General features: G+C 39.7%; 1 protein-coding gene across 4 annotated transcripts in view; it reads right to left on the bottom strand.

Moving 5' to 3' along the window:
• tnr (tenascin R (restrictin, janusin)) overlaps positions 1 to 25745 on the bottom strand; it is a 217558-nt gene that overhangs the window by 50266 nt on the left and 141547 nt on the right. For 3 of the 4 annotated variants that reach the window (XM_085141728.1, XM_085141730.1, XM_085141729.1), the window contains 11 exons: positions 25068 to 25230; positions 23761 to 24237; positions 15252 to 15371; positions 14989 to 15132; positions 13971 to 14086; positions 10200 to 10350; positions 5882 to 6060; positions 5533 to 5623; positions 4987 to 5087; positions 1943 to 2045; positions 1035 to 1124 (listed from right to left, as the gene is read on the bottom strand). In XM_085141728.1, the coding sequence (XP_084997854.1) occupies positions 1035 to 1124; positions 1943 to 2045; positions 4987 to 5087; positions 5533 to 5623; positions 5882 to 6060; positions 10200 to 10350; positions 13971 to 14086; positions 14989 to 15132; positions 15252 to 15371; positions 23761 to 24237; positions 25068 to 25230 (1735 nt within the window). The remainder of the gene's footprint in view (positions 1 to 1034; positions 1125 to 1942; positions 2046 to 4986; positions 5088 to 5532; positions 5624 to 5881; positions 6061 to 10199; positions 10351 to 13970; positions 14087 to 14988; positions 15133 to 15251; positions 15372 to 23760; positions 24238 to 25067; positions 25231 to 25745) is intronic. The other variant, XM_085141727.1, reaches the window with a different exon arrangement.

Raw genomic sequence — 25745 nt, 5'->3', positions numbered from 1 at the left:
TTGTCTACTTGTGTATCTGTGGTGCAGTTCTCTCATTAAAGGACAGGCCATTACTAATAAAACATTTACAGCGTTTCCAATGGGTTTAATGCATATTACCACAACGATCTGACTGTCTGCTTTAATCTTTTTATATTTCTTGTATTTTTAAGTGAGTTGTTCTCTTCCCTGCAGAATGAGTAACCCAGTTTGCCCAGTGGATCATCAATGTTTAATCCTCAGCTAATCATCTGCCGCCTTGTTTGCCTGAACCTTTGGTGTTTCACGGCTTTTTAGGAGGTCAAACAGACATGAAAAAACTTGATGTAAATGTGTGTTAAATGAAATTATTATTTTAGCAGCTTATGGTAACACCGGCACTGCCATGAAGCTGTTGTCATAAACGGCTCTCTTAAAGCTCTTTAAGAGAAATGCGACAGATGTGATGCATTTTCAAAAGTTCAAAACGAGTGCAGGGAAAAGAGGCGTTACAACGAGCTTGTTTGTAATACAAATGGAAGCATAATTTTTACAAAGTGCAGAAAACCTTTAGCCATTAAAATAACTGCACCTGGATGAAAGATGTGCTTGACGGTGAACGTGAGGGGAAAGATTAGCGAGGCACCTCCACGCACTCACTTACCAGACAAAGGGTTACATTTTTTTTCTCCTTTCAGCCAAACAACTCAACAACACAATAAATATTCAAATAAAGGATCAAGTACTAAGGTAAAGAGAGGGCCATTAGCAAAAAAAAGTATGCATTATAACAGCTTTAAAATGTTGTAATGGGAACTTTGACCCAAGCCGACAATACCAAACACTTCTGGAGAAGAGTACAAGTCACGGCGAAACATATTTTGCTTAATTTTCTAAAATTGCTTTTAGTAGTTGGAGTGGCAGCGCCGACCCACAGGTGAGAATTACACGTATAATAACAAATAGGCCCACGAGCCTGCTGTGATGCTGCAATTTCCCGCTGTGATTTCTGTGTTGTACATGCGCGAGTGACTCACTGGCTTTTTACAGTGGAGCACAAAGCATAATTCACTCACTCGTCCTGGCGTTCATTGTGGCTGGTGTACTCTGGTTGCTACCTTTCATGGCAGAAATGCCAATGCCGTACTCTGTGCCTGGAAGCAGGTCTGAGATACAAAGAGAGACAGAGAAGCGGGAACTAATTTAACACATAACGTAGCAGGAACAAAAAAAATAGTAATAATAATAATCACAGAGAGTGCTTCACGTTCTTGTCCTCGTGCAAAGTGCACGTCAATTACACTGAGTTTTTTTCATGACAGCCCCAATTAGCTCGACACCGGTGATGAGGTCTCGGCAAATTTACATGTAGCATCGTCGTGATTTTTGAAGAAATTTCCTTCTTTTTTTTTTTAAATCAACTGCACAACTGATCAGTTTCAAATCGGTTGAGTGCATCCACAGAGAGGATCCCGAGCTACAGAAATAGAGATGAAGAGATGAGGAATGAAAAATAAGGAGGCGGACGACAGAGATTATTAGCGGAGGAGAGCAGGGGGAGAGGGAAAATGAGAGTGACAGAGAATGGATGAGAGTGAGGGAGAGCATTGATGGCAACGAGCGAACAGAATAACACGGGGACCTTTTGCTTCTATTCTTATGCAGGCCGTGCCCTTTCCAGCACTCTGGCCTTTCAGAAAAAAACATCCCAGCTGACCCCATCTTTCTGACAGCCTTTCAATACGCCCGCAGGACAACAAGCGTTTCTACAGATACAATCAGTGGGCCGTCAGCCAAGTGTTAGCTCCGGAGATAATCTTGCCATGTAAAACACAGACACTTCCAGCTTCTTTGGGACATATTAGATGCATTGTGATGATACTGAAAGCATTAGGAAAAAGCAAAAAAAAAAGGAAAATAGGAACTCTACAAATGTCGAGGATAAATAATTCAAAACGCAAAAAACTGGTTATTCCTCACTTACCTGTGAGAGTAGTCTTAGTAGTGGCTCCCTCATTGCGCGGTACGATGACTTTGTCATACTGATCTCCTGCTAATGTGCTATAAACCACCTGGTAACTCTCCACCTACATTTAAACACAAATATATTTACAGCATTGAAGAGAAGGTAATGCCTGAAAAAGAATGCTCTCGCTACGCAAGACTTACACAAACAGTCAAAACTGTGTTGGGTTTTTTTTACTGTGCATTGTTTAGTTTATTTTGTCTCGGCACAGTGTGATGTTTGGCTCTTTGTCAACACTGCAGTGCAGAATCAGAAGGATGAATAAATTTCCCGGCATCGAGACAGACTGTCTTTATAAGTCTGAATGTGTGGTTAGCGCGCCCTGGAAATATCATTGTGACAGCTGAGTAAAACGCAATTTATCACATTTTTATTCACAGCAAAACATTCGGTGACCATTTGCACCGAGTGAAGCGCTTGCTCCAGCACTCTAACTGGCATTTTCCGAGGCAGCGAAAGGCAGACCCGTCTGTGTGTGATGGTAACGTGTCCAAGAAGAGGAAAAAAAAGTAGAAGGAATAAAAAAGCTGTTTTATTGAAACAATTTAAGAGGAGTCATAATGTCAGAGAGATTAACAGGAAATTAGCTGTTTTTTATAAAAAAGGGCAAGGTAAACATGCAGCAGGCTCACTGATATAAGATGTACCTGCAGTATGAGAGCCAGCAGAAGCTTTAATGTGCTGTGGACCATCCTTTTCAGGATGGTCCACTACACTTATTTAATGCAGTGAAATAAAACAGCCGCTTGCACAGTATTACATATTCAGCGACAAATTAAAGGTAAGCCATAATGAAGCATCTTTGGTAGGTGTTAGGCCATCACATGCCACCAAGACAGCTTCAAGTACCTTGGTATTGATTGTCTAAGGTCTTCTGGTGCCGAACACTGGCTTTCAGTGCGTTTTGAGTTTAAGATTTGGTTGTTTTTAAGTCACTGAATGAATTAGCGTCGCCTTACCTTCCTGATCTTTCAACAATGCACACTCCCAATAGATCATGAAGGTCAGCTGACCAGATGTATCCACTAAACCTGCCTGAGTCTTAACACTAACTGTTTTACTGCTCATGCTGTTTAACCTTTCAGCTGTACAGCGCTCTGGTCAGTGCTTGTTGTTTTTAAATGTGCTTATAAATAACTTGATTTGACTTGACAGCATTCGCCCAAAAGATCTTCCCTCATTTGGTGTTTGATGATGGTGATGGAAATTATTAGACGGGACTCCCGTAGTATGATTCACTTGATTTTTATACTTGTTAAATTATCCAGTGAGCCCTGTAGATCGTAACCCAGGAAGAGATCACCTCCATGTTTCATCAGAGGACGAACAATTTTGTATTGATTTACATTTGAACCCACATCAGCACAATCTTGCCCACAGACACCAGATCTCAGTGTATGAGTTTATTCCTTTAATTTGTCCACCATCTTTATATAACATTAAGTTATTATCATCAGGATGTACGCAGCACTTCTTTGTTGTAAACTCTCTCATTATTCAGGTCGCCCAGTCCACCTAAGGAATGTTGCAAGGATCCGATCAATCCTGAGCTTTAGTGGCACTCAGACTATCGTTCATGCTTTTATTTTCTCTTGGTTAGATTATTGTAATGTTTTTTTTATCAGGCATCAATCAGAAAGCATAAATAGGCAGCAGCAAGACCTCTTACAAGAACCAAGAAAACTGAACATATTACGCCGGTCTTAATGACTCGACACTGCCTGCCCATGACTTTTAGAATTGATTTGAAGATTTTACTCATTATTTTTTAAGCCCTTCATGGCCTGGCCCCTGAATTTATACCAATCATATCTCCCAACCAGTGTGCAGCCTCAGATCCTCAGGCAAAACCTGATAACTGCTCCCACCTCTCGCTTAAAAACAAAAGGCAATCGAGCGTTCGCTGTTGGGGTTATTTTTGTTGTGGTATGAACTGCCTGAGGAAATCTGGCCTCATCAATATCTTCTTTTCAATGACTGCTAAACACTTTTTGGGGAAAATTTTAACATAGATTTTATATTGTCTGACATTCTTAGCTTATCTTATAACTTCTAAAGTTTTATGTTGATTTTAAGTTATTCCTTAAGGTGGAATCATACTGTGTTTTATTCCTATTCTTATACTGACTTAAGTCCTACATACAGAACTTAATATATAAATTGTTTTGAAAATTTCCATTTAGTTTGTTCTTTTTTTCTGTGTTTCTAGTACTTTGTAACACTGGTTTTGATCATTTTTTACAAATAATGTTTATTATGATTAATATTTTTATTATTAGATAACTTTAGCTTATGCTTGGTGATTTAATGCATTACACTGCGTATAATTCTATATATTTGTCATGTGTTACCGATTAAATCTAAAGATGATATAATTAATATAGCATCAGATGCACTTTTGTAAGCATATGGAAGCCAAAATAATAAACAACAGATGCTTCGTCTCAAAGGTGTTGTTAATTATAAAGTTAAAAAAAGAGCCAGACCGATATAAGATGTTTACGACCAACACCGATATTTGGTCTGACAAATGTTTTCTTTCAGACATAAATAGATTTGCCTAACATTTATTATGTGTAGTTTTCTATTAGTCCTTACTAAGAAAATATGATAATGCAGATTAAAAATAACGTTTATGTTCTGCCCAACTCGGTTACTGTGTTTTGTTGCCAACGGGGAATGTGCAGAGTGCCCTCTGGTGGACAAACAGAGCAACATAAGCACTCGTAGCATGGTTGAATGGTGTTTCTCAGTCTCTTATTTACTTTTTTATAACTAATTTTTTTATAGTCATTGGCAATTATAAATGGACCCATTAATATATTGGCAAATACCTCATATTGGCCATATATTAGCCAGGGTCCAATACTCTTTTCATTATTGATGGCTTCATATTACCTGCAAATTTTTGGTAATTGTGCAGTCATGAGGACTAAGTCAAGCTGGTTATGCTTCACTATACTAGAACATGCGGAGCTGAAAAATGTCAAAAGACTTCCTACCTCAGCTTCACTGTTATCCCATTCAAGCTCGAGCGTGGTAGAGGTCTTGGACACGAGACGCAAGTTCTTGGGGGCATCAATCTCTGAGAAAAACGATAAAGCTGACAATGTTGGGGACACTGAGACCCATTCTCAGAGATTGTGAACAAGCAAACAACAAACACAGGTCACATTAAATTGTCAGTTACTCATATTTAGCTCTTCGTGTTCATCAAACACATTTCTCTTTGTATTTTTATAAGGTGTATCCTCTTCAGTTTTCTGTAGATTTTACTTCAAGTATCAACCACAAACAGATATTTAATGTGTAAATATGGCATCAGCGGGGAAAAACAAATCAGCATAGTGTTTCCATAAATAAGTACTTTCTTCAGCACAAACCTTAGGAGCGTAAACATTCCCCTGAACAGATGTTCACTACTCCCTCCAATACAGATAAACAGTGTGGCGTATATTAGGCCATATGTCATTACTGTTCTACTCTCAGAGGCAGACGCAGGATCTCACACACCAGTATCACCACATCTGCTTGCTGTCAGACCTCACCGGTAGTAAATTCAGTGGAAATGGATCCGCTCTCGTTTCCTCTTCTCACGCCGCTCACTGTCACCTCGTAACGCGAGCCAGGACGCAGGACCTGTGGAGAGGAAAAAAAACAAAACAACAGAGGCCGTTTAGTCTGTGTATAATCTCTCTGCATTATGTTTTTTTATGTATTTGTTTTCTATTTGTTTTATCTCCAGACACAGAAGGCAGACAGACTGTGAGATTAGATCGTTTAACAAGCATGGCAAGTACAAACACAGACACACAGACACACACACAGATATACTGGTAATACTATACTTGTGACCTATAATGACTCTAGCCAAGTCTCATTTCAAAGCGCACACACCTGCAAAGAGTACTGGCTAAGTGTGGGCTGGAGGCGGAAGGTGGTCCGTGGCCCTTCTCCTCCCACGAGGCCGTAACGCAACACAATCTGATCAATCTTTGCCCTCGGTGGCGTCCACTCCACAAATGCCACTGTGTCCGACACGTCACGCACAATCAGCTGAGTGGGACCATCGATTACTGCAAAACAAAGAAAATGTCTAATTATAAGGTCCCTTGGTGATGTTGTTACAAACAAAGCACAGTCACGAGGGTGCGGTTTCTTTGTTAACCTTTCCAAACTTGGATGAAGTACATGTTGACCAGGCTGGGTATTAAAATTGAATGCCAAACTATTACTTGACAATTACTATTACAAGTTATGATCTCTTAATTTTTCACAACGCACTTGTGTTTTATCATAGTTTAAAAAAGTAAACTTTCATGCAGCCAATTCTCCATTCATTATATGCAAAGTTAAATACTTCAAGCCTTTTGTTCATTTTAATTTATATGATTATAGTTCATGAAACTCATAAATCCACTATCGTGGGTTATTAGAATATACGATTACAAGAACAATTGCAATTCTTATTAGGATTTATAGTTTGAAGAAGTGGCACCTTCTGGGCAATAAAATACAATAAGGCAATGCAGAAGTAAATGGTCACTTGAGGATGGCCCCAAAGCAAATCCATCCCCACACACTCCCACATTAATAGAGATAAAAATAGTCTGGAGAAATAACTGTCTGGTATTTGGATAGATAATTTTTTCTGTCGTGACAACTGTACGAGAGGTGACTTTCTTTATGCCTTAAGAATCTAAAAAGCCTTTAGGCTAAGAGGTATTTATTATTAGAGGCATGGCTGCTTTGACTGATTTGTGCTGCGAGCTGTGTGCAAATTCAAGTCACTTAACTTGACCACTCAACCGGTGTTGGTGCTTTTCGGGGCATTTTAAATGTAATTAAAATACTATGGCTTGTTGAGCAGCTGATTATACTTTTGTAGTTTAAAAAAAAAAAAGTTTTTAAAATGGGGCTTCACCAATGCCTGAATACATAAAGTAATAATATAGAGAATCTATAGTTTAGACCAGTTGGAGAGACATCCCCAAAAAGAAACTGTCGGATGGTAAACATTTGAACAGATTATTTACTGAATAGCATTTAATCTGGCATTTGATCCCAAACAAGCTGAACCCCTAAAATGTAATCTAATCCCAAGAGGATGTAGTGTCATCGCCTTGAGTTTTCTGGAGCGCTGGATGTGTGTATTTGATATCAGTGAAAGCCGTTCTGACAGCCAGTCACGAAAAACATATCAGACCTGACGCACGCTGAGACAGTAGGATTCATCTGCGTGAAAGGGTTAAAACAGAAGCCGTGATTGAAGTCTTTCCATGCTGATTGCTAGAAAACAACACTTATCAAGTTCGCAGAGCTCAAAATACATCAAGGGAAAACACAAACGTCTGACAGAGGAGGGATTCACTAAACATTTTCTCTGCACTTGTTACAGCATCTATGCCAATACACAGACATTTTGTCAAGGTAATGGGGTGTTAGAGAATGTGATAATTAGCACTTTATTTCATTAACCTGTTAATTACCTCTTTCCGCAGAAGCTACGATTTAACATCTGCTGCATTTAACATATTGTCTGGGAGAATGAAGGAGCGTTTGATCTCAAATTGAAACTTTTCGGGATAAATTTGCTGCCGTTAAAAGAAGTTCGGAGCTTAAAATGAAAAGGCATTCTCGCACAGTTCATGCCACTTAATTTGAAGTAATCAGCTTTTCGGTTCCGTTTGAAAAATGCGCGAAATTTTTAAATGTTGAGGTACTGACCAACAGAAAACTCCACAATGGATAGTTCAGTATACATATTTTTTAATTGAAAACACCATGCTGTGCTGTAAAACCATAATTATTTTCCACTGCTCAACCCTGTGGGAACTCAGGTGAAAGGCAGATCTCACACACTGGGTAATGTTTTCTTTTCTTTCAAACATTTTCTTCTCTTCTTTTTAGTTTTCTGAGGTCTAAATAAAGTCTCAGACTAAGGCCTGACATATTGCAGGTCCGGCCTGAATCTTGATGTATTAGAAATTGGCCCCAAGGGTCTCGTCCTAGAAAGCATCCTGAGGAAGACAGTTGCTGAGAACCAGTTCCCAGATCAGCTGCGCTCACTCTCTGGCTTTCCTCTGACTCCTCATGGCGCTACGTTGTCTCAGAGGAAGGATAAATCGTTGCTCTAAATTATTTAGTTACTTCAAATTTGTCTTTTCCTCTTTCTTTATCCAATACGGTGTCATAGAGTGGGCTGCTGTAAAAAAATAATGAGCGGGTGCCATGAATTATTAATCGATACTTAATTACAACCCAAGAAATGAACAAAGACTTGACAGGAAATTGATGGTGTTTTGACTGTGCATACCAGAGGCTGAATTGTTATGGAGGAGATTTGAATTGGATCTATTACAGCTGTCTAAGTAGTGTCGCATGGGTGAGGAGTGGAGGGGGGGGGGGGGGGGGGGGGCAATACTTCAGTGAGGTTTACGTCAGGGGCCTAAATGGTTTACAGAGCAAATACGTCAAGGTGACATTCGCTGCTTTGCTGAGCGTACAGTGAGTCGGGAGCGTGCAGGGAAAGCTGTGCTACGGTTTATGTTGAAGTGATTAGCTAATTAACTGATTAACAGAAAACTTTTTGTAAACATTTATGCAGTTTCATTAAATATTTAGGTTTAGCACAAAATATGCTAAACTGTTTCTTTTTTTCAGTTTACAATTACAGGGATTAAGCAAAATAAACAAAACAAAGCCCCCAAAAATCATCAGCCTGAACTTATTTTTGGCCTAATCACGTTCCCAGTTTACCGAGGATAAAAACTGATTTACCTTAAAAGGGTAAAAAAAAACATTCCCTGCAACCCTCAACATGGTAAGCAGATTCTGAAATGGATGACTGAAAGAATTTATGGTTGATCAGCGTCGGATTTTATAATCACAATTCCAAAAAAGGTGGGACGCTGTGTAAAATGTACATAAATAGCAGAATCTCTTCTAATATTCTTAATCAAATATATACGATCTTTAAATTGTATTTTTTTATGAAAAATATTGGCTCATTTTCAATTTGAGAACCAGCTGCTTGTCACTCTTTTGTCAGAGAGACGAGTCACTCAACAGTTGTGGGTCTTCTTTGTTTTATTTTTCATGTTTTTATGTGTTTAAACTTGGAGAAACTCTTCTACTATGAAGCCATTCTGTTGTAATAGCTGCAGTTTGTAGTTTAACATTGTCTTGCTGAAATGTGTGAGGCCTTCCCTGAAAAATATGTCATCTGGATGGGAGCACATGTTTCTTTAAAACCTGTTTACACCTTTCAGCGTTCATGGCGAACTTCCACATGTGCAAGTTGTCAGTTACATATGGCACTGCCACACCATCAAAGATGCAAGCTTTTGAACTGAGGACTGATGACAACCCAGTCATTTTTAATCCCTCTTTAGTCCAGAGAATCTGGCGTCCATGATTCTCAAAAATAATTTCAAATTTTAACCACAAAACAGTTTTCCATTTTGCCTCAGTCTATTTTAAATGAGCTTCAGCTCAGAGAAGATTATCATCACCACATATGGCTTCTTCTTTGCATAGCAGAGCTTGAACTTGTATCTGTTGATGGCATTGTGAACTTTGTTGACATATAACGTTATTTGAAAGTGTTCCTCAGCCCATGCTGTGATTTCCATGCTGGCTGAGGGTCTGAAGATCATGCACAGTACTGAGTTTCAGGCTTGTCCCTTGCACACTGATATCTCCAGATTCTCTGAACCTTTTGAGGATATTATACACGTACGACATATGACAACACACATTATTCTGAAGTTGTTCCCTGATTTGTAGATGCAGTGTTTTTACAGAGCAGTGAAACTCTGCCCATCTTTTTAAGATGATCTTTTTAGTCCTAGTCATGTTACTTACCTGTTGCCAGGTAACCAAATTATGTGCAAAACATTCCTCCAGTTGTTTTTTTTAGTACTATTTACTTTTCAATGCTTTTGTTGGCCCATCCCAACAAAAGCAATTGTGTCATATTACAGCCGTCAAATTAAAAAAGAACTAATACTTCTCATGAAATAGTAAAATAACCCAGTTTAAACATTTTGTATGTTCTATTGTGAATAAAATGTGGATTTATGAGATTTGCAAAAAATGCCCTTTTGTTTTAACACACATTTCGCACAGCAGCCTAACATTAAATACAAATTTTGGTGGTTATAATATTATAGCTAATTGTTGTTAATTTACAGCTTCCAAACTGAATACATACATGTTGTGACAGTAGCTGTGACTGGCTGGCTTCGACCTTGGTCCCGGAGTGCCACCAGGTTCACTGTATATTCTTCGCCTGGCCTCAAACCAGTTTGCACAAATGACGTGATGGTGCTGGGCAGCTGTGTAGTCATCCCTCCATCATTATCCTGGAAGAAAAGCAAGGATTAAAGTGACAAAGGGGAAGGAAGAGGGAGAGAGAGCTCCTATCTTTTGCACAATGTTTTAATTTTTCAGTAAATATCAGCAACTGTGTGGCACAAACAGCGTCTCTCAGTGAAGGTAAGAAAAAGGCCCTCCCCCAATGACAGAACTTCTGCAGCTAATTTACATGCAGTACATTTTCTGTGTTGTATGCTTAAACTTAAAGCACGTTAAATTCCCAAACCGAATATCAAACGGGCTAGAGTGATATTTCTCTGGCCGTGTTCTGCAAAGGCAGCACTGTGTGTGTTTCCAAAGGCCTGTCACTCATCCATACAGAGTCACAGCAATTCCCAGCTGTTCTCAGAGAGCCAGCGTTGCAAATGCACTACCTGCCATCACACAGATGTTACACCCACTGCTGGTCCAAGATCTCCAAACCCCTGCGCTTTGACGGTTGGTATTAAAACAGAACATATAACAGCTTGCTGCTTTCCTGAATCAAATCTGTAATTAGAGATGTAATCCATTTAATCACCTCAGCTCCAATTACCAGGGTGGGCAGTAACACTCACAATGGTAATGTTCCAACAACAAGTGGTGTTCAATCTCAATAATAATACAGTTTCATGGAGGTAATGCTAAATTAGGCAAAATGAATCACCACAAAAGTATATCCCACTCCCATCTCATGTGTCACTTTGCTCATAATTAGTCATCATTATCTGTGCCGACAACATCGCTTTGACGACTTAGTCCCTTATATTTTTATTGCTTCCGTTTCACTGGATGAAAAGAAAATGTAGCAATTTAACTGCCCATTTATACATTCACTGTTTTCGTTCTTTTCTAATGACAAGAACTAGCGGGAAGTGTTTTTAGTCCTCTCACAATTCAGAGGAAAAAATTCTGTACAACAAATACACCTAATTTGTTTACAGTTACTCGGGCTGAAAACTTATGTGTGAAAATCATTCATTATCCTTTTTAAATAGACAGCAATAGATGGTAACAAGGAAGACACACAAAAGTACAGTCTGTTATTCAAAGTAACGGTGACACTGCTTCCGGAAAAGACGTTCCCGTCTTTTGTCTTTTAAATGTCATGTTTAGTGCCGTGAGCACAAATATCAAAAAATCATCAACTTTTGTTGTCTTAAGTTGAGAAACACTTCCTCAAAGACTAGTAGGGGAAAGTTAACAACATGTGTACACGAGCTCGTTTGTTATCCTCTCATTTATTAACACAATTCTTTTTAAGGTGATTTGAGAAAAATAGACTTGAATTGAAGGTTTTCATGGTTGCATTTTTTTTTTTAAAGTTGAAAGAGTCCTTACGGAAAACAAATATGACACTAATGAACACAAAAATTTTTAATGTCAATATGTGACTGCAATATCTGTCCAATAACACCAGCCCTAGTATTTAGTTGTCAACTGACTGATTCTTCTGCTTTTTCTTCTTCTTGGTGTCTTTTATCTCATCCTTTCCCTTCCATCCTTTTCTATCCCACCAACCATCTGCATGTCTGTGGTTCTCCGCTTTTCTTCTTCCCTGGCAGCTCCATCTTCAGCATCCTTTTTCCAGTGTATCTACAATCCCACCCCACCTGCACATGTCCAAACCCTCTCAGCCTTCCTTCTCTTTCTTGGTCTCCAAACTGCTCAAGCTGAGCCGTCCCTCTGATATACAACTGCCTTTCTTTGTAGTGTTATCTATTTTTTATTGAATTACAAAATCCAACATATGAGATGTTGCAGTACTGCACGCATGCAGTACAAAAACCCTGGCAGCATATTACATTATGGGAATGTACCATATATACTGTGCTATAGCAGTTTGTAACACTATTAATGGTGGGTCCTAAAGCTCACCTTCCCCCCCTTCCCTCTCGCTTTGTTTCCTTTTTACAGGGTAGTGAGTTTTGTGTTTGTTCGCATAGGCCAAAGCTTTCATGCCTACTTCCATTACAAGATTGTCAAAATTCACAATCCCTACTGCTGGATTAAACCCACCAGGGGTGGGACTGCCAACTCATAATATGATTTCCCCTGCGGCTGGAGAGAGAGGGAGGTAGGGAAAGGAAGGCACGATTGAGGAAAGAATATAAAAGAGAGAGAGAGAGAGGGATGCGAGAGAGGTGAAACAAAAAGGGATGGAGGGCAGTTTCAAGGGGTAACTGAAAAAAAACAGATTACAGATTTCAACCAAGGGCTGTTGGATGGAAAATAGAAACAAGGGATTAGGTGGAAAGGCCCGGGGGGATGGGAGAACACAACAGTGATGAGACATGAAGGAATGGACAGACCAAAGGAGGATGGGAACACTAAAAGCAATAAAATAAAATTAAGATGAGCCCCTTTTTTTAACTTACTATCCTTAAAAGGCCTCGAAAAACAAACACACAAAAGCATCTTAACATCAGATTTGAGACTTAGTGCCTGGCTGGACCAAAGGATATCTCCCTTGAGAACACCTTAAAGGAGAAAACCAATTACTGTGAGAGGGGACAAGATTAGAGTTCAGAGTACCTGAGTTTACAGCAGGAATTAGAAAGAGAAAGGCTTTTGCTTTTTGGCTTTGAACCTGGCCCTAGTATGGCTTCGCAGAGCGTTATTCAGGAAAAAAGAGTTTAATGGCTCATCCATCTAATAGCCAATAAGCTTAAGACAATCCGCTCGTTTAATTTGGTATGGGCTTTAAACCCCAAGAAAACCTAAATCCATGCAGTTTTCTCCCCGTTTTTACAGACATTCAAAGCTTGAGAATGGTATTAGTGAGACTTGAAAACAATTATTTCCAATCAAGATTTCACAAGCAAAACCCTGAAAAATAAAGAGAATGTGCAAATATGTATCTAAAGCATAAATAACTCTTTATTCCTTCTGTTCATCTCACACACACACGGACATTAGACGAGACTCGTGCACTCTCGCTTCTGAATGGGCAGATGTCACATGGTGCTGAACTATATTATCAATCCCTTGTTTTGCTTTTCTGGCACTGTATGTGATAAAAAACAATCAAAATTCAACCTCTGAAGCACCGTTGTAGACGTCGTCAAATCACATTGATTCAAATGTTCCAGCAGAGCTGTTAACCAATGAAACGATGATACGCAAATGTACTGAGAGTCTGGTTGCCTGGGAAGTTGATCATTGCGGTGAATAATCAACCTGTTGAACAATTGAAGCTGAAATAGCTTGCCTTGTGATTCCAGTCAAGGTACACCCCCGCCACACACAAACACACACATATCAGGAATGCCCAAAATCAAGAATCACATCCATGTGTGTCATGTTTGAGTCTGCAAGCTTATTTAATGGTAAAAGGACTGATTATTATATAGCACTTTTCTACACTTTTCATTGTTTTTATGTCTTTGTATGTTATAATTTTGGTCTTCTTCTTCGCCGATGGTTGACAGGCCAACAACAGCACTAGCGAAGGTAGTCGTGGCGACAATAAATGGTTACCTGTAGACAACAGTCTGCAAAACTCACAGCCAGCTGTGGGAAGGACCATACTGGGTATGTTTCACTGTACTTTCAGCATCTGTGGTGTAGTCTGACATAAGAAGGAGTGTCAATTCCATTCATTTAGATTCAGACAGGTAGATTGTACCTTGGGGATGAAGCTAATCTCCCATCCATCGAAGGAATAGTAGAACGGTTGCCAGTGGACCTCTACTGATGTCTCTGTCATGGATTTGAAGACTAAAACATCTGGACTTGAGAGATCTGAAGGAGTAGAGACATATCATTGTTCTTCAGTGAACCAACAGTCCATAAATCACAACTCTGTCTAATGCTTAAAAAACTCTCTTCTTTCTCTTTTTAAGTTTGGATACGTGAAAGTTTTCATAGTTTTGATGATATATAACTCATTGAAAAAATACAGCTCATTCTTTAATTTTCAAAGTGCTATAATTAAATGTTTCCCAACAATCTTTCCAGAAAATCTAATTAAACCCTTAAAATTAAGTTTAGCAAAAAAATAATGCCCAAAATAAATCATATTCGAGTGGAAAAATTGATCCATCAGACTAAAGTGCCCTGAGTCTAATTTATTAGTTGAAATTCTACTTAAATTAAATTCAGTTGTTTTTGAATTCGAGAATAATTTTACAAGCCAAGCCAGCACTAATAGCAATACACTGTATGTACCTAAACGTCACCTAATACACCGCTCATACAATATTAGACTTATTAGACTTATTCAGGGTTTTAATGCTTGCAGAGTGTTGGTCAGCATGAAAGCAATTGGCGTATTTCAATATCAGGTGCAAGGATCCGGCATTAAAACAGTGTGTGTGTGTGAGTGACACTAAGCAGTTGTTACAGGTGAAAATCACAAGCAATCTGCACAGACAAACAAGTGGTATTCTCACTCTGTTGACACAGAGAAACATCTTTGGGAGGATTTGACAAAAAAAAAAAATCGCGATAGACACTGTGTGCACATTTGGTAATGTAGGACTGCACGTGCAATATTCCAGGAGGCGGGGATATTGCGTGAAGGTAAATTGAGATATTAAATTTGGAAACAAAGATGCTTTCAGTGACTCATTTTGTTGCGCCACAAGGGAACATTTTATAAAAAAAAGAACAAAAAAAGAACAAAAACACATGATTGCACTTACAGGTCCAAACAGTAATACTGGCAGGAACGCTGATAGTGTTGTTAATGACAGCGAACACATTGATGTTGTACTCCATGCCAGCTTGGAGCTCCAAGATAGTGCAGGTAGTCGTGTTGCCTGGAATCCTTATCTCTAGCTGCACACCTGACAGGGAGACAGGTGAAGAAATAAGAGATGTCGATGCTTTCAAGAGATTTCGAAGCAACGGGAAGTTAACTCACGGCTGTCCTTGTTTTGAAAGGTCAGCGTGGATCTGTACTTACCTCCGGGGGTGCTCGGTGTGTAGGTCACCAAGAAATCTGTCAGCACAACTGACCCCTCCCACTCCAGCTCGATGGTTTGATCTGTCACCCCTCGAACCTTCAAGTTCATGGCGGGTGCAACTGTTAACGAAAAACAGAAAGCAAAACAACTGATTTGAATTTTTTTTGTACATTTGTTTTTGGTGTAGCACTGAAAAATACAAATCTTACACTAATAATCTGCTACTGTAATATATGTGTGATTAAAAAAAAAAACCTTAACACAAAGCAAAACACTGAAAAATAGGCTTGAGTGGTACCATCTGTCTATCAGCAGCAGAAAGATGAGCAGCCGGTCAATCTGTCCCTTCATCAGGCTGACACTGAAGAAAGTTACAGGATTAAAATAGTTGTCATCAGCTTAGCGGAAGGAAATAACTACTGTTTTAACATGAAGATTTAATTATTATTAATTGTACTGATTCTTTTTTTTAAGTAACATTTGGAACCATATTAATTCTTACAAAAAGAATTTGTTTATTTGTGTGATTTGAACAGTTATCTGTGGAGATTACTTCAGTAGATGCCAAAAAAACAAAACAAAACAAAAAAACGAAGAAGAAAAAAAGTGTTGTGCGCCTGCGGTGAGGTGTGACTCACAAGAATGGCAATCTGTCTGCTCTGTGAGATGGGCGAGCGACAGATTGCTTCCAAAAACGTTTTCTGTGTGGATTCGCCTACTTTAATCGGAAAACTGTGAGCATTTAGTAATCGAATTAGTATAAAGGCTGCGATTTGCAACAGAAGGTTCACATTGCATATGTCATTATTTCAGTGTCTTGCACAGAGAGCGGTCAACCAGGTTGCGTATCCCTTGCTGTAATCCTTTGGTGAGCCAGCTTAAGCGCAGCCTGTCCAGTGAGTTAAGTAAGCCTGACATCCAAACTCTACAGATAAAAGATAATTTTACATGAGAGCTGTTGTCTTATCAGCTCAGCCAAATCAGTCAAAGGGCTAGAAAATGTTAAGGTGGTTATTAATCATGCCAATTTTAGAAGAGACATTAAAGTCTTACTTGTGGGCTTCGCGAGCTACTTATGTGGTAAATATGAGAATTTGTGTATTTTTGAAGCATTTCTGCAATAATCATTGAAGGTCCTGTGAAAAGGCTGAAAATTTTTAAAAGAAACTGGCTCGTCATAGTGGGTTATACTGTGAGTGGAGTTTCTTTGGTGCACGTTCATACATAGCCAGACTTCAAACCCCAGTCAGAAAGGATGTTAGTTAGTTATCATCTTTCTTTGTTAACCCACACGTTGTCCTTCAGGCTCTGTGCGTGCTCCCATTTAAAGGAGGTGTTTGACCCATCATTTGACTTTACTTTCTCACAAAGTGGATCGATTCAGTGCAGCCTACTTCAAGTCAGAAACACCGTCAGACCAACAGGTGATGGAAATCTATAAAGAATATGAGGAGTGTAACGGCAAAACAGAGCAGAGTTGGAAATAAGGTAAGAAAGCAATGCTGATGCTTGATCGGGCCTCTTTAGATTTGTGGCAACAAAGTAAAATTCATCCGTGCAACATTCTTGGTAATAACTACCCTCCTGACAGACTGATCAGTTTTGTAGTCTGTGTTCTGGCTGCAATTTCAGGACTGTACAACTAAACTGATGTTGAATTAGTACAAAATGTAAAAACATATCCCTGCACTATTTGTATCACATTTGTCTCATCACGCATGCAATTATTCCACATTTCCTTTGGTGTTATTACCAACATATGGCTAAACAAGCTCAATGTATAAACTGTATCTATTCAGAGAATATATCAGAGAATATAAATCACACTTATACCGCCGTCGAGGAAAAGAATCACTGAAAACATGTCACTTCCACTCAATTTACACCAAACTAACTAAATGATGCCTTAACTGAACACTTGCTTTGAGTCCGGTTGTGTTTTAAGTTACAGTAAGAAAGACACAACCATTCATGCATGTCTTTGGTGTGTAGGAGGAAGCCAGGGTACGCAGGGGGAACACAAAAGTGCAGAAAGGCTGCGGGTGTGATGGGTTCAAACTCGGGAGTGTCTTGCTGTGAGGCAACAGGGCTAACCACTGCACCACCATGTCGCCAGCTGACGTTGTGACAACGAGAACTTCTAACTCATTAATCACGGTCTTTGGTACTCTGCTATTTAGCCTGTATTTGTTTAGATTTTAGAACATTAAGTATGCAATTTCTCTTTTTCCAATCTAACGTCAGATATGTTAACTAACAGCATTAAATACACTGACACTGAAGAAATTTTAAAAAACTGATGATCCATGGGAAGCTGTGATGCACTCCTTTTTTCTGGCCCATTACATCCTTACAGTGAGTTACAGCTTTTTTCACCAAATTGGCTATTAACAGTTTTTTTGCTTTGTAGGAGATAATATCTCAATTTAATGTTTTCTCTTTTTTTGTTAAAGAAAGCAGTGATATAATTAAGAAAGTGCACATGCTCCACTTCTTATTGAGCTACATGCATACAAATAGGTTGTACAGCTAGTATGACCAAATTTCATGCATCCAACTGGACCGTTGCAAAGCCACAGTTTGATTTAATATTAAGCAACAGTAACTAGGCATGTTGAGCTTTCAGAAGAGGGGGAAATTCAGAATGTGTGCAAATGAAACCTGTAAATCACATATATTGTTTCAAAATATTCAGCTGACAAATGAAATAGTGAATGTGGCTTCCCAGTACAAGTGCTTTCTCTCATTATTTTCAGAGATTTACTATTATTTCCTTTGGAATGTCTCTCATTGACAGTTGAAAATGCCATAAATTGACACGCTGGGTGCTGGAGCAGCACCCGACAGGGACAGACTTGGCTAAAGGTCAGAAGCTTTTATTTATTTTTTTACATTTTTGCCTCATACCACCACCCGTGCATTTCACGCAGGCTGACAAGACATCATCATCATCGAGTGGCGAACCTATTTTGTGGTAATGGAGTATGAGTAGAAAATATATTTATAGATTATTAAGATCTTGGTTATGAAAATGTTCCTACCCATAAGGCAGGCAGTAATTATTATATTTAAAACTTTTGTTTGTGTTTTAATTATCCCAAAGTCACGCCTAAATAGTGTTCTGTTAGTTTAGACACTGTGATTCGAGACAGATGTTAGCCAGGTAGCCTGTCATACTTAGAGACAGCTTATTACACCCATCTCATATTTGAACAGATTGCATTGTTAAAGCGAATCCCAGCCAGTAAAAGAATCCAGTGCTGGGTGCAAGAAATCCTGAACTTGAGATCATCGGGTTGTAAACCTAAGAGGTGGTGCTGAATGCAAATGTGGAGCCATAAAGAAAGACCGTCCACAACTCCCACAGGCAAACACAACAAAAGGGGAGGGGGAGACAAGTGAAGGACATAAAGGAGGTGAGACAAGACAGATGATACAAACAGTTTGACTTGGGAAAAAGAAACTGTAGGATGGGCTGGATGCACAGAAGACACAGAAGAGGAGAAAGAGATCTGCTGGAGAAGAATAAATAATTTAACACTGAAAAACAACTAAAAGTAAACTAGAGCAAAAAGGATGAAAGAGACAAGGAGATAAAGGAGAATTGTGATGGTGTGAAAAACAAAACTCTCCCCACCCCTGTGATACAGGACACTACAGCCGATCAGTGAATCCCCCACCGGGAACCCCTGGGCACTTTAGTAGAATTTTCCAGCACTTTCTCACGCACTCGACAGATGGGCCCATCCTGTACAGTGGCTGGATCGTTTCAGAACAGAGGGACAAATCCTGCAGCATTCACTTAACGAGATTTATTTCGTCAGTTCAACTTGTCAGGTACATAAAGGGAATGATAAATCAAAGAAGGGGCAATAATCCACGGGACAAAAGAATAGTGACTGAATAAGGTCATGCAAGAGACGAATGGATGAACTCCTCGAAAGCAAAGACATACAATACTATACAAAGGTCTCAAGCCACACCTCATTTCTTTATATTTTCCTTCCAAGAAGCCAGACTTTCTTCGGACATTTCAAAATGATCTTGGGCAGTAGTTCTCCAGAGTTTCTGATTTCGTTTGGTTGTTGCCTACTTTTTCACTCATTTTTAGTCCACTCCTAGTACCTGAACATTTTTAGAGGAATGCTGTTTTGCTCCTTATGCCACTTAACACTGACCTATGAACCACTCAAGAACCACTCCAGCTCAAGGGATAAACAACTGTGTCTATATATACAACTAAGCAAAGAACCGAATTTTCAATAAAGTATCTAAATGAAGGATGGCTCAAGACTTTTGCACAGTACTGTAAGTACAGCAGAAGGTCAGGGGTAGAGTGATTAACAAGGTTACTCAGAGAAGTCTGTCAACAGTATTAAATATTATTTCACTATGTGGCCATGTAAAAGCTCACTATCAAACAATTAAGTTGGGTATAAAGTTTTTGGTTAATTTTATTTACCCTGATGAGTGGTCTAACAGAGGATCGGTGCATTCAGACATCCCATCAACATTTCTAGATGGTGAAAAACCAAGAGTGAATGAAAGGCAGCACCAACCAACCTTGCATGGCAAATTTTACTAATAGCGTCGCACTGTTAGGAACTAATCGCCCGTCTAAAAACGATCCGCAACATAAATCACATATTTCAAAGTACACTGCTTGAATCACATGAACTAATTAAAATGCTCAATGTTTTTGTCTTCTTCAGCTTGTATTCTTCTGAATGTTTGCTTGAGAAAGGGCAAGTTGCTGAAGGTTGTTGAAGAATCTTGCCTGGAGTGTTTAAGTCTCATTAAGTCTAATCAGTATGCTATTATAGGCAGATATAGCAGTATCCACCGAACTAAGACCCCAATGGTACAACTTAAGCACACAGCGAAGGTCAGTGCATCATCAGAGAAGGAACTTACCTTCAGGCTGCTATGTGTAATGGAATTTTTCATATAAATCACTGACTAAACTGAATGTTTTACTGTTAATTATAATATTTTGGAGTTTCTGTTGGGTGGAAAAGAAAGGACAGATGACTTTTAGGAAGCAAATCAAGACAGATATTTTGAAGATACAGTACAAGATTGTTTTCTTCCTCTGGCTCAGAGTAAAAGACTTACTGCTGCACTTTGAATGATCCAAACAAACCAATATCTCAATAATAAATCAAGCTCAAGTTAAACAGACTGAGTTACCAGACTCACAAAGCCTGATAATCATGAATCGCAGGCGCGACTACCAGCTGAAATGTGATAACTGCGAACACAGACAATGCTGAATAAAAAAAATAAACAACAAGCACAAAACGTTTCTTTTGTGTTCTTTTTACAATAGTCATTGATAGAGATACAAATAATAATTTTGTGTTGCAAATACAAAAAGAGCTAAAAAAAAAAAACAAACAAAAAAAACCAAGCTGAAGCAGAGTTTCAGTCAAAACCATAATAACGATGTATGTTCTCACCCTGCTGAGGCTGTCCGTGAAAGCAACACGTGAAAAAAAAAACCCACCCGCACAGCTGTCAGCCGATTGTGACAATGTATTACTGTGCGATGAGGCGAGTGTCACATTCCTGCCAAAATCGCTCAAGCTGTTAATCATAATATAATTGTATGGAGCAAAGCTAGTCTTTTAACAGTAGGCTTGTTTTAACTGGGCTGCTGTAAGTAACAAGGCCATGCTTTTGACTCATGAAGCCATAAAACTGACTGATGCTGAATGGGGCAATAAAACAAGGAAACAACATCTATAAGCAGACCACAGCGCCTAACTCTAAAAAATAAAATGTATACATGTGGCTTCCACTTTGTCCTTTTACAACACATTAAAATGGTTATATATATTTTTAAAAATCTATAATATTCATATAGTTTAATGGCATAATAAAGCTATTACAGTTATGGCACATAAAGCCAGCAGCAGCAGCCCTTAATATTAAAAGTACAGCAAAAGGTGATGTCATTTTGCTTGTATGATGTCAATAAGAGTGAATTTTTTTCACACTCATGCAGCAACATGCCTGCTCTTGCCTGGAAATGTTAGATGACGTGCTGCGGCAGCATCTCGAGCCACAACTCCCGCCATGCAGGCTCTGCGGCTGTTCTAACCTGTCAACATCCTCGAAATGAGGATCCACGACCGTCACGCGCGGGTCGGGTAAGCGGTGAGGCCCGGGCCCCGAAGCTTTATCATAGCGCCGATATGATGAGAAATGTAAATGTCAGTTGTCACCACTGCAGCACTCAAAGGATGTCAACAAAGCAAGAGTGTCACTGCTTCTCCACAGTGGCGTCGGGACTCATAGAAATGATCGTGGAGCACTTCTGCTGTGTGGCTGAATGTCATTCTCCTCCAGCTGATTTTGGCTTTTTGGGGGGAATGTATTTTTATGTAAAGATATACTATTTCTTACTGCACGCCTGAAACATCCAATTTAAATTCAACAACCTCCATTATTTCTTGTAGTGGGAGAATATAGGCCACCATTATTGAAGCAAAAATACATGCCGCTTTCTCCAGTTTGTGATAACGTGAAACACTTAAGCCTGTCACCCTACAAGTCTCCGGTAATTGAACTGCTTCGTTTGGTATTCAGCAAACTATCCCCTACAAGCGCTGCCTATTTTGGTCTCTAATTACAAAGAAATAGGCAATTCGGTCTCCCTCACTTGGTGTAGATATTAAATGGGTGGGGTAGGACCGAGACGCCTTAGTAATATGATTTTGCATCCCTGTCTTTCTATCACTCGCTCTTCTGTCTGTCCCCATCCGTCACCACGTTGACAGGCCTCTTAAATGGCAGAGGAGGATCTGATGTTTTGGCGTGGAGAGCTGGCTTTGAACAAAAGCGGCTCAAAAAACCGTCTTAGCTGCGGCTAATATGACAGCTCTCCCTCAGATGAATGTGACTTTTGACAAATGAATGTTGTTACACCTTTGGCTGTCCAGCAAGTCAGGAACCCCACCACCTCCATTTGAAGCACAGATGGGTTTATTTTTCAGGTGTGCTTTCAAACCTGTGAAGTCTACTTTCTATCCAAACACTGCACTAGGTTGTTGCATTAACAACCTCCTTTGTTCGTGCACGTGTTCATGCAAGCTCTCTGCGGCACTGCAATCACAGCTAGTACTGGGTATTTACAGGAAGCTTTACGTTTCTGTGTTATGTTCTACTTAATGTGGAAGCAGTCAGTTAATACATTTAAGACAGAATTCTGAAAGTGAATCACGCACATATTTGATCACTGTTTTAGTCAAAAGAGAACAAAAAGCCTCTTAAATGTGATGTTTTGCAGTTTTCCACTGCTTTATATAAAACTGTAAGATTTACATCTTTAGGTTTAATGACCGATAACTGATATTGCTGTTTCTTTGGGCTCAGGGAAATTGTGATGACCTTCAGGTAATTTAATTAATTAACTGAATAACAATGAAGTTGCAGCCCTAGCTGTATGTGGGGCAAATATGTAGGACTTGTAAAATCTCTAGCTGGATGTAAAATAGTGACTAAAAATATCTACTGCTGGTAGTTTGTTTTTAACAAGAGACAATTTCTTATTTTTCTTTCTTTCTTTCTTTTTTTTTTTTTAGATCTCTATAGAAATAACACTGATATATAACCATGCTTGATATTGTCACATCAAGCATGGTTATGAGATACATAACCAGAACTTAAAGAGGAAAACTTTATCATGGTACACTCAGGAAACACTGTTTACAGATTGTCTGCGTACACTGAAGTTGATTCTTGTTCCTCTGAAATGGTTGTTTTGGAGACAAGGACTAGTTCTGCGACCCCACGCAATCAGTCATTGGCTCAAATGATTTTTTGGTGCAGTAAGTCTGAGAAAGACTGCCAACTGTGCCACACAGTGCCAACTGTGCCACACAGTGCCAACTGTGGCACGTGTGCCTAGGGTTGCCAACCCCTGCTGTAACTGGACTGAACTTCAGTCGGGAGAACTGAGATAATCCATCCACAATACGAGGTTAGTTATCAATATACTGCTGCATGGGGTGAGCTGTAGTTACATCGTAAGGTTTTAAAAACTGAGAGAGAGGCCGACAGTGATCACAGACTGTTTTTAGGGCCTTGTTGAGATTAAATAGAACAAGATACAAAGCATTAAAACATGTAAAAAACACAAAAGCCTTATTAAAGGCAGAGTAGTTTGGGCCCGGAAGCAGGACTCATCACGTCATCACTTAAAGACCGAATAGAGTCACTCTATTAAACATTTTAGCTACAATTCCATAAAAAACATGGCTCATTTGTAAAGAATTCAGTCTAATCTGTCTGTGGGTCACGCAGACAAAATCTGCTTAGACTGGATTTCTGTTCTGAGTGTATGATCCTGGTCACACTGATACCAAGTGTTAAGAAAGACATCTCCTTCTCCAAGAGTTTCTGCTCTAGGGAATAGAACCACAAACGTCAGACCAACTGCTTTTGGTACTTGCCAACAGGCAGACGATCAAAGCGATCAGTGGAAGATCAAAATTAGCAGCCTACCAGAGTTGCAGTCATCTCCAGCATATCCATCCTGACAGACGCAGAAGCCCTCCTTGCAGATTCCCTTCTTGCTGCAGTTGTTTGCACAGTAGACAAGCGAGCAGTCCTCTCCAACATACCCAGGCCGGCACTGGCACGTCCCGTTTATGCACAGCCCCTGGTCCGAGCAGTCGTTGAGACACCTTCCGACCATGCAGTCTTCGCCTGTGAACGACTCCTCACAAACGCACTCCCCGTCGATGCACAATCCGCGGCCCGAGCAGTCTGAAGGGCAGCGCGGCTCCGAACAGTTGTCACCTCCAAAGTCACGGTCGCACACGCACTCCCCTTCAACACACACCCCTTGACCGGAGCAGTCATTTGGGCAGCGAGGCTCGGAGCAGTTTTTGCCGGTCCACCCTTCCTCGCAGATGCAGCTGCACATATCGAAGCTGAAGCTGCCGTGGTTGCTGCAGCCTGGGACAAAGTCCAAACGGCCTGAAAAGACAGATTGAATCGCTGAGTACTTGATTCAAGTACAAAGCCCCCCACACACACATCTTTAAACCGGGAGTTTGAAAAGTTAGGGTCACATTACTTTGTGCATTTTGTGATACCTACCTCAAGTAACCACCATGAAATACATAGCATATTTGAAGAAACATATCAATTCAGTATACAATAGAAAGTAACAACCAATCAGTTATCATTTAGTCAATGTTGTCAAACAGCCCTGATTAAAGAAACAGTAGTTAAATCTAAAATACTCCAACTTTTTCTACTTTGCCTTTCCCATCCTCCCATTGCTCTCGCAGGCTAAACATTTCATCCTCTTTCTGATTCTGATCGTGACTGCTGGAGATAATCATATTCTCACAGTGGAGATGGAGCGTTTTCAGAAAATATTTGACGGAGGGGATGGTGTCAATGGAGCAAATCCTTTAGCCATAATAAATTCTGTAACTCTATCAGTTGCAGTCCCCTCATATTATAATGGCAGCATCTCTTGAATAGAGAACAAATTTTTGCCAGTAACAAAGGTTTCTCCACACATTTCAGACTGTGAGCAAGACAAAAAGAAGAAGAAGAAAAAGAAAAAACACCTTCCAGCATCAATATTTTACTGGCGTCTGTCTTTTCTTTTCTGCCTGGTTTACAGTTTATGTAATTCTTTTCATAACACAGTCTTATTTCTTTACATCTTTGCCTCAAAAAGCTCTCTGCAACACGACGGTCTGTTTGTACAGACGCTGAGGGGATTTATAGACAAAAACTACATTCTACAAGTTTGTCTATAGTATTTGTTGTCAGTGTTAAACAGTACTCACCCATGGCCGAGCTCTCCCCGCAGCATCCGGATCCACACTGAGCTCTGAGCATGGAAACCTCTCTCTCTAGCATCTCCACCCTGGTGGCGAGCTGCTGGATTGTGGCTGTTGCTGGACAACCGCACGCTGCTTTGGGGATATTGATGCGGTGTGTAAATGTCACCTAAACAAGGAGACAATTTTGACAACTAAGTGCATCCATTAGATAAAAGTCACCATGAAGTAGAAATGCATCTTTAATTAACATCTTGAGGAAATCCCGAGTATATGCACACACAAATATCTCCTTTCAAGGTGTTTTTATTACACAACCAAGAGGTGCTTAGAAACATTATCATTCACTGGGAGTCGTGCTCATGGCTTCCACAGATAGCTCTGTGATTCACCGTTTTAGCTCTGTTTTTGTGCTACTCTCTCCTGATGTAAATAGCTGTCTCTTTAGCTGCAAAAAGGTCTCTGCTGTATTCACCAGATAGTTGCCAGCTCTGCTGTTTAATGCTGAGCAGGTAGAGTGGCTTTTTAGAGCTTTATTCCCCAAAAACAGTTGCCTGCTGCAGCAAAAAATCAATGCTATGAGAATGACGGGAGCTTACCAAAAGAGTTATTGGCCAAATAGCTAGAAGATAAGCTAGACTAGCTATAAGCTCTGTAAACCCAGGGAAGCTGTGGATTTGGGTG

The sequence above is a fragment of the Neolamprologus multifasciatus genome, chromosome 18, assembly GCF_963576455.1.
Source record: "Neolamprologus multifasciatus chromosome 18, fNeoMul1.2, whole genome shotgun sequence".
NCBI classification, from domain to species: Eukaryota; Metazoa; Chordata; class Actinopteri; order Cichliformes; family Cichlidae; genus Neolamprologus; species Neolamprologus multifasciatus.
The sequence above is the reverse complement of the archived record's forward strand: the minus strand, read 5'-3'. Positions and strand labels throughout refer to the sequence as shown.